Source organism: Leiobunum rupestre, chromosome 3 (assembly GCF_980474605.1).
Source record: "Leiobunum rupestre chromosome 3, qqLeiRupe1.1.hap1, whole genome shotgun sequence".
Taxonomy (NCBI): Eukaryota; Metazoa; Arthropoda; class Arachnida; order Opiliones; family Sclerosomatidae; genus Leiobunum; species Leiobunum rupestre.
This window is the reverse complement of record NC_143386.1, coordinates 73281195-73290532: the sequence shown is the minus strand read 5'-3', so window position 1 is coordinate 73290532 and position 9338 is coordinate 73281195. Positions and strand designations below refer to the sequence as shown.

General features: G+C 37.9%; 1 protein-coding gene across 1 annotated transcript; it reads right to left on the bottom strand.

Moving 5' to 3' along the window:
* Positions 1-461: 461 nt before the first annotated feature.
* LOC149954580 (uncharacterized) lies at positions 462-842 on the bottom strand. Its single transcript, XM_090169967.1, has one exon. The coding sequence runs from the start codon at positions 840-842 to the stop codon at positions 462-464; it is 381 nt and encodes a 126-aa protein (XP_090026093.1).
* Positions 843-9338: the final 8496 nt, after the last annotated feature.

Here is a 9338-nt window from a genome sequence, read left to right as displayed (position 1 = left end):
TACTGTTGTCTAAGGCATTTTCCGGTTAACCAGCGTGGCGGAGAGAGAGGGCTGAGCACTTGGCGGTGTTCAGCGGAAGTTTCCATTCTACACTCCAGGTCGGCTTGCAGAGTCGTGAAATCCTGGTCCGATACAATTGCACGGGAGAGAGAAAGGTCATCGGCGAATAAGTAGAGTGTGGAGACCACGTGGTTGCCAAGTTGATGAAGATAATAAAGAGGCCCGAGAACTGACCCCTGCGGAACACCCGAAGAGGCAGGACGCCAGTCAGAGGAGGCGGCGGGGAGGACGATGCGAAACTTCCTACCACTGAGGTAGGCCGAAAGCCAGTTTAGGGTCTTTCCCCGGATTCCGTATGAGTGGAGTTCGGTCTTCAAGAGCTCGTGAGGGACCGAGTCAAAGGCTTTCCGAAAATCGAGGAAAATCATGTTAACCCACCCTGCAAGCTCGAGCCCAGAGGTTCAGTCCTCAATACAGCAGAGAAGTTGCGTCTCAGTGCTGAAACCGCTGCAGAAGCTATGTTGATAAGGCTGGAGCCGGTTATGGGTGGTGAGGTGCGTAGTGATCTGCGATGCATGTACGTGTTCATCGAGCTTCAGGACTTGAGACAGAAGAGTCGTGCCCTCCTTTCGGAATCGGGGTGACGTTGCGTTACTCCAGTCAGAAGGGATGGAGCCGGTGTCATAAGACATTTGGAAAAGTTTAGTCAAGGGATCAGCCAGGGCGTTCGCGCAGTTGCGCAGGAGGACAGAGTGGATGCCGTCAGGGCCCGGGGCCTTGAAGGGCTTAACGACCTTTAGCAGCTTCCGGATACCAGGCGCAGAGAACACGATAGGATCCATTGTAGGGGACCACCTGGGCAGGAGAGGAACCGACTCAAAGACGTTTTCCGGGAATGACTGTTGGAAGGTGTCCGCTAACAAGTTAGCCTTAGCAGCGGTGGTGGTGAAGAGAGCCGGTCCCTTCTTTAGATCTGGGACCGAAGAGGATTTGCGTTTAAGGGAGACTAGTTGGAAGAAGCGCTTCCGGTTTGTTCACGATGGCCCGGTGACGTGTTACTGACTATTATTTGCGAAATAAAATAAATGATTATTTGAAAATGAATTTCGTTTGTAAATACTTAAGTTATACACTGTTAAAAAATGAGGCTTTTTCGTACCAGGAAAAGTATTTTTCGCTGCATCCCCAGGAGGCCTGAAAAAGGTATACAAAAATACCTTCTCATGAAGGTACTTAAAAATACTTCCGAAGCGAGGTACTTTTTTTAAACCGTAAGGTATAAATTGATACCATATCCTGATTTAAAATGAACCTTTATTAGCACTATATAGTCCCTATTTAATGATCAAATAACGCTTCTATTAGTGTTAAAAAATACCATTTAAGAGGGGCATTTTTTGAACCCTAAATATATATATATATTAATACCATTCGTGGATTTAAAATTAGCCCGTGTGTGTACCACTTACTTCCTTTTTAATGATCAAATAACCCTTCAATTGGTGCTAAAAAATATCTTATAAGAGAGGTACTTTTTGAAACCTTCAGGTATAAATTGATAACATGTCTGCATTTAAATTAAACAGCTAGAGCAAAAACACGAGAACCACCAATGGTCTAGAGAGTGAGTAGTAAAAACGCAAACAAGTAAAGAGACCAAGAAGTGGGGGAGAAAACTAAGCTTTAATGGGGAAAAATATGCGGTACATCGGCCGATAGGCCTTCATGGCGAAAAACTTTATAACGACTAACCGACAATTTGAAAACATTTTCAAATTGTCGGTTAGTCGTTATAAAGTTTTTCGCCTTGAAGGCCTATCGGCCGATGTACCGCATATTTTTCCCCATTAAAGCTTAGTTTTCTCCCCCACTTCTTGGTCTCTTTACTTGTTCGCGTTTTTACTACTTGCATTTAAATTAAACCTTTATCAGCACTATATAGTCCCTATTTAATGATCAAATAACGCTTCTATTGGTGTTAAGAAATAACTTTTGAGATAGGTACTTTTTGAAACCTTAAGGTATATGTCGATAGCATTTGTGGATTAAAAATTAGCCCCTGTAAGTACCATTTATTTCCTTTTTAAAGATAAAAAAAAATAAAAATTCACAACCATTTCATTATAATTATACAAAAAAAAATACAAAAACCATTTCAATCTATTCCTTTAAAAGCATTTTTAAAGTAATTTGTTTAGGACATTTTTATTAGGTACTGAGACATTGTTTTTGTTGGGTTCTATTAAAAATACTATTTTTTCTACAAATTCCAGAGTTTTATTTAATCCAGTTGGGTACGTAATTCCAAAAACGTAGTATGATACGAATAGGTACACAATTCCCTTTATAATTGACGGCGCATGAATTGTAATTGATTCTAATACCAATTTAATTGGTTTTCACAAAAAATCGGTGTCTTCTGCAGCATTTCCATGATTCGTAGGATCCTAAAAAGTGATAAAAAATATTAGATATACATATAAATTTAAATTACAATTATTAAAACTTACTGCGAAAGTAAATAGTAAATCTGGTTTTTCTTTAAAAATAATTGGCAACAGAACCAAACAGGCACTTATCTCCAAGTCTGAAAAAATAATTTAATTTTAGGTCAAAAATCAAATTTCCATGGATAAAAACCCTACCATTAAACTTTTCATCAGTTAAAAAGTCTTTCGCAGAATCCAGTTGTTGCTTTACTTTTTTTAAATAACGTAGATTGTTTGGGTAAATGAAAAATTCGAGATGTAAGTGGCTGAATGTATGAAGTGAGTTTTTTTTTCTGGTTGAATATCATCTTTAATGATTCTGGCGAATTCCTTTATTAGCTAAATGATTTAAGAAAATTATCTTAGTATCAAGTCATAAGCAGTTAACAAGGGTAACTAACCTCTGGTCCAATTCGCAGGTTGGGAAAGCTTCCCAAAATATTTGGAACTGATTTTTCAATAATTTCTTTTTGACGAAAATGCAATGTCCTTTGCATCTTCTCGTCCAAAATTACTTCATTTGGTTTGATTTTTTTGCTTTCTTCAATTACACACTTTATATGGGCATGAATGCTAATTTCGTCTTCGAGATAAGAGATCTACCAAAATAAGAGATAATTTGATATTAATACTTTTGTAAATTGCATAATCTAGCAATTAAGAAATACTTAAATACCTCAGGTTCAATTCGTTGCAATTTTCTACTATGAGTAATGTCAACCTTCTTGATCCTCTTATTTGTATGCTTCTTTATTGCTCCTTGAACACAAGGAAGGTGAGTCAATGATTTTCGCTCATTTTTAATTCTGGTTCTAAGGATTTGTGTGTATTAGTCTCACGTACAGTGTAGCCGTTGCCGCCGATGCCGCCGATGGCGCCGTGCCGCGCATATCTCTTCAACGTTTACCCTCTAAAAACATTACACTCAAAATTGAATGCTTTAGCGTTCACATGGCCGACACTGGGGCAGCATGCTTTATCATTCAAATTTGAATATTTTTAAGGCGTTCAAAATTGAAAGTTGAATTTTTGTTCACAATTGAAAGGTGAAGTATTCGTTATTGAATTGTTTGTAACATTGAAATGTGAACGCTATAGCGTTTTATTTCGAATTCAGACTTTCGCTTGCAAATCAGAATGGTTTAGTACTCATATTTGATGGCTTTACAAAAACGCAATTATATATTCATAATTGAACGCTATAATATGATTCCTTAAATAACGATAAAGTTAGGTCCACCAGTAGGAAATAGAAGGTTTATATAACCATTTGTAGCCTACTCGAAAACAACCCTTATGTAAGCTGATTATATCCGAAAATATTAAAACCTACCAGAGAATTGAGTAATAATAGGTAATAAAATAGGCCTAGTCTAATGTTTCGCCGGGACTATTGAAAATGCCGTTACCAAGCAAGTATAATGATTTTTTCTCAATTGGAAGACTAAGAAGCAATAGATAAACTCACCGTGAAAGGATAATTCGTAGTGTTCAAAGTATACCAAGAAACGATATATCAAGAGTTTGCAATGCAATTTATAGTCCTGTAACCACTATAAAATATACTTAATTTTCAATTATCGTCTAATTTGTTTTAACGTAGTTGCAATGTTAAAAAAAAAACGGAGGTAGGTGTCGCCATTGTGACGCCACGGGGGATTTTTACGTTTTCCACTCGTAATGTTTCTTAATTTTTTCGGTAAAAGTCTTTATTTTCGTACACAAATTTATTAAGTTTTTACCCCACCCAAAAACCCATTTTTTCCACTCTGGTCCCGTTAGATTTAGAAATAAAATTATACTGCTATAACATAATATTTTCTCTCTTTAGTCAAGTTTCAAAAATAATATGATTTCCTCATCAAATCTACTGCATCTCATTTTCTTATATTTCGAGGTGGACAAATACAACACTAAAACCGTTTCACTGAATCATTATAAAAACGCATTTGATGACTTAGGCCTAAGGTGGTGCCTAGCTGATTATTATTATTAAACATAGTATATTCGAATTAAATATAGGCTTGTTGAGATATTATCCGTCCGGTATATTAGCGTGCAACTGTACGATTGACGACTTACTCCGTAACTGCGTTAAACTTTTCAAAAACAAATTATCATTACTTTCTTCCCAATATTTCACGGTCCGGCCGAAAACTTAACGTCCATTTCTACTCACGTCTATCTACAGGTTGACTACAGGTTGACTTATTATGACTACGCTTAGACCTACGATTGGCAATCGAACCACACAGCGCCCTTTATGACCTTAGAACGGGGCAACTGTCTTTGCATGCGCGCGCATTGTGTATTTTCACCTCTCGATGGCCAAACTTGTTTTTTGTTCGAATTTGTATGCTTTGGTCGGGGTTGAATGGATTAAGAAAAGCAGTTGGAGAGAAGGCGATTTTGAACGCTTTTTTTCAATTTTGAATGCAAGCGTTCATATTTGCACAATATAGGAATGCTCTTTTTTAGAGTGATAGGGCTAGAAGAGTCAATGATATCTCGTTTGAATGTCCATACATTACCATTGATTGCCTTTCATAAAGTTTTCAAAATGGAGCCCAAGAAGTTGGGCATTTACCCAATTCACTATTTTCGGTGATTTCGCTTTATGAGGTAGATATTTTCTTTGAGTCCGATAACGTTAAAAAAATTATTGGATAGATTAGGATTCAGTTGAACTACAACTTCGGTTATATCCGTAAATATTAAATTTAAGTATAGTTTTCGGGGTTATTTACCGGACCCCAATGTTCGTGGTTTTATATTTCCGCCTGAAAGTCGACATAACGTTCCTTAATTTAAGTTCGATTTTCATGAAAGTTATATTTTTGAATAGCTGTGGTTTTCATATAGCCTAGAATTCTTACTAAGGTTTTTTGGACGGCGTACAAGTACCTCCATCAACTCCAACATTGGAAATACGTGTGGTTTTAGAGAATTTAAGCGAATTTCTCCTGGAATTTTCCAAGGCCGTTCTAATATGACCCAAAGTATAAAATAAGGGTGACACTTATCGGAGGCCATTCTTATATGACCAAAAGTAACAAATAAGTGTGACACTTATCGGAGTATTATGCTTACTACGTATGACCCGAAGTAAATGTAGAAAACGAAACTAAAACAGTAAGTTACATTACGTATAGTGCCCTAGCTGTGTATTGTTAGTTTTTTGGCGGTTCATCAGTCCACTATTTTATTGTTGTAATCCCTTGTATGGCCAGTTATTAATTTAGACTTCTCAAATATGGCTTAAAATAAACGTAAAAGCTCTGGCAGTAATTATTCTTTTATTGAAGAAATAGTAGAACCTAGTGATGAAAGTGAAGATTCTAGTTTAAATGATTCTTCTCATCAAAGTACAAGCTCAGACGAAATACAGCCCAGTGGCTCACAAGACAGTACAACATCTGGAACAATTAAAAAAAGTAAAATTTTGAATTATTTTTCTTCGGTAGATCAAGATAAAGCAAAATGTATGAAATGTCAAAAACATATTAACCAAAAAACTGGAAATACTTCAAGTATGAGACGTCATCTACATTCTAAACATCCCGATGAGTATGAGGTGTTAACCTCCGAGGAGAACGTTCAGAAGAAATCAAGACAACCCACCTTGCAAGAAATCTGTGAAAGAGTCGACTCTTTTTACAAAATCGCACCCAAAAGCAATTTCTATCACTAGAGCAATTAGGGAGATGATCGCATTAGATTTTCAGCCGTATTCGGTTGTGTAATAAAAGAATGTGAACCAAGATACCACGTTCCAAGCAGAACAACTTTCTCTAGGAACATTATTCCAAATATATATCAAGACATGTTGAAAAATATCAAAGAAGACCTTGACTCAGCCCTTTCAGGTAAATCTCTGGAATCTATCTCTTTCACCACAGATTTTTGGAATTCGAAATCGATGGACCACTTTAAGAGTTTGACCTGTCATTTTACAAAGAAAGATTTCAAACCAGCTGTTCTAAGTTTGGCCTAGTTTCCTTAAAAAGAGACTCATACTGCGGAGGTAGTGCGAATGAAACTGATAAATTTAATGTCAAAATTGGATGGAAGTATTGAAATTTACGTGGCCACTGACAACGGGCGGAATGTTACAAATGCTATAAAAGATTCTGAGTGGAACCACATTCCATGCTTTTGTCATACTATCTGAACTCAAAATTAAAGAAAATACAGTGAATCAGCTTTTGTCCCAATGTAGATCAATAGTTGGCCATCTCAAATTTGCTGTCAAAGAAGCAACGAGAGTTGAAAATTCCAGAGAAGCGCTTAATCCAGGACATCGAGACCCGCTGGAATAGCACCTATTACACGCTTCAAAGGTTATTCGAACAAAAACAAGCGTTATCGGCAGTTCTTTTGGACATTGACAAAGTTGACAATTTGACTACGAGTGGAAAATTGTGAAAACATTACTGGAAGTTTTGGAGCCGTTTGAAACTTCTACGCAGGATTTATCTGCAGACACTTATCCGACGCTGTCAATGATAGCTCCAGCCCTTCATTGCTTAGAAAATGAATTATCAAAACAAAGTTCGCTGCCTCAACTCCACAATGCAAATGTAGCCAAAGTATTCCTAAAGCACTTGAAACTCAGATTCTTAAACTACCGCAGTGACAGTCTTCTATTAAAAGCAATGATTTTGGATCTAAGGCTCAAGTCTATACTATAAACCATGGAGGAGAAAAAGCTTGCAATCAGTATGATCAAGAGGGAAATTTCAACCATCAACGAAGAAGTGGAACCGGAGGATCCAGTTGATAAAAGCGCAGCCAGTGCTAATGCTGTCAAAAGAAAAAGCTTGTGGAGACACATAGGCAAAAAGACTGATCAAGCTATAAAAAGGCAAAAATGGGCCTAAGTGAACAATTTAATTTGTATATTGAGGAAGAAGTAATTTCTGGTGAGAACAATGTTTCTGACTATTGGCGTGTTAGTCAGTCAAAATGGCCACAGCTGTCCCGACTGTCTAAAAAATACTTGTCAATTCCTGCTTCGTCGGCTACAAGTGAGCAGCGTTTGTTTTCTGCAAGTGATGCTACTATGACGGATAAAAGGGAACAACTTCTTCCTGAACACCTAGAGCAACTCACACTGTTACATATCTACCTCAAGAACAAGACACCCCTAGCAAATAACTCTGAATTGCGGAGATATATCTTTAAGGGTCATCTCGAGAAATTAATACCACTATTGACAATTCTTCCGAGGAGAGGTATATTTTGGCATGCCAACTTGTTAATATTCCCTCCGCGCCAGTTAAAAGACTGTATAGAGTTCATGCAAGGAAAAGATCGAATGTTTTTAACACTTTGTGCCGAGCACCATGGAATACATTTTTGAAATCCTATCATGATAGGATTGCCTTTAATTTGTTGGATGTTATGATAACTCTCACAGGATTTTGATAGGATTTTGCTTCACTCAACGCTTCTAAATCTGAGCTGTTAGGCCTTTGTTAAGGATTTGGAGGAAAATAGACATCTTCTTTGAAGCTTGGTTACAAACTACGGTTTTTTCTAAATCATGAATTGGTTTTAATGACTCATCTGTCGCGGATTCTAATACCGGAAAAACATTAAAATAAACCATGCTGATGGGTTCTGCCATTTTTTCCCGAAGATAAAAACTAGCAGACGACTAACAAAAACCTGTATATTCTCAATAACGAATCAAACGCGAGAGATTTGACGTCATTTAAGACGGTTTCGGCCCAACCCATAATGTTCCGTCACAAAATACCACAGGGGATATGGGGAGATATTCATTCCAAGTAGCGTTATGGATTGCTGAAGAGACCTAGAAGAAAAAGAGTCTGTCAATTGGTTAATTACGCTCCTAGTTTCTGACGAGGCTTATTTTCCCGGTGACGGAATCTTCAATTTACATAATCGTCATGAGTGGCAGCAAGAAAATCCACACGCGACTACCTTTAGGTCACAAACCGTCACATCAAGTGCAGTTTAGTCTCATTGACTGGTGCGGAATTGTTGGCGACCATTTAATTGGACCTTATTTTCTACCACCAAGACTAAATGGTGAGTCGCACTTTCTACAAGAGACTTTACCAGAGCTACTTGAAGACGTACCACTATCAGTAAAACAACGAATATGGTTTGTGCACGATGGAGCACCCCCTCATTTTAGCCTTCGGGTTAGAGCTCATCCCTATGCCGAGTTTCCTCAGAGGTGGATAGGTTGAGGCGGAGCTGTTGCATGGTCAGCTAGATCGCCTGATTCGAACCCCTGTGATTTATATCTTTAAAAATCATAAAAAAATCATAATCAGCTAGGCTAATACCCAAGGCACCACCTTAGGCCTAAGTCGTCAAGCGACTTTTGAAGCCTTTAATTCAGGTGGCCGGGTTACAATGCGTAGGAGGGTGGTGGCAAGCCCTTCATGCCACGCGATCGAGCCAACGGTAATAGTTAGTGTAGGGAGCTGTTGGCTCGCGTGGCATGTAGGGCTTGCCACCACCCTCCTACGCATTGTAACCCGGCCACCTGTTTAAAGGCATTATAAGTCGCTAGATGACTTGGGCCGAAGGTGGTGCCTTGGGTATTAGCCTAGCTGATTATGATTTTTTTATGATTAGTCCAACATTTAAATTTATAGGCACTGGATTTAGAGAGTCGCACATCAACGCGGGAGACATGAGGTAAATGTGGTCCGCGAAACGGAACAAATAACAAGATTCCTTTATCCAAAACAGCCATAAAATTTGTCCATAAGTCATCAATATTATTAGAATTAAAAATTTGGGCCCAATTTACATCATTTAAAAAAACACTGAAGTTTTCATAATCGCCTTCCGTCGAATAGAAGGATT

Coding starts and splice junctions, on each gene's coding strand:
- LOC149954580 (XM_090169967.1), bottom strand. CDS start 842: ATGGATCCTATCGTGTTCTCTGCGCCTGGTATCCGGAAGCTGCTAAAG.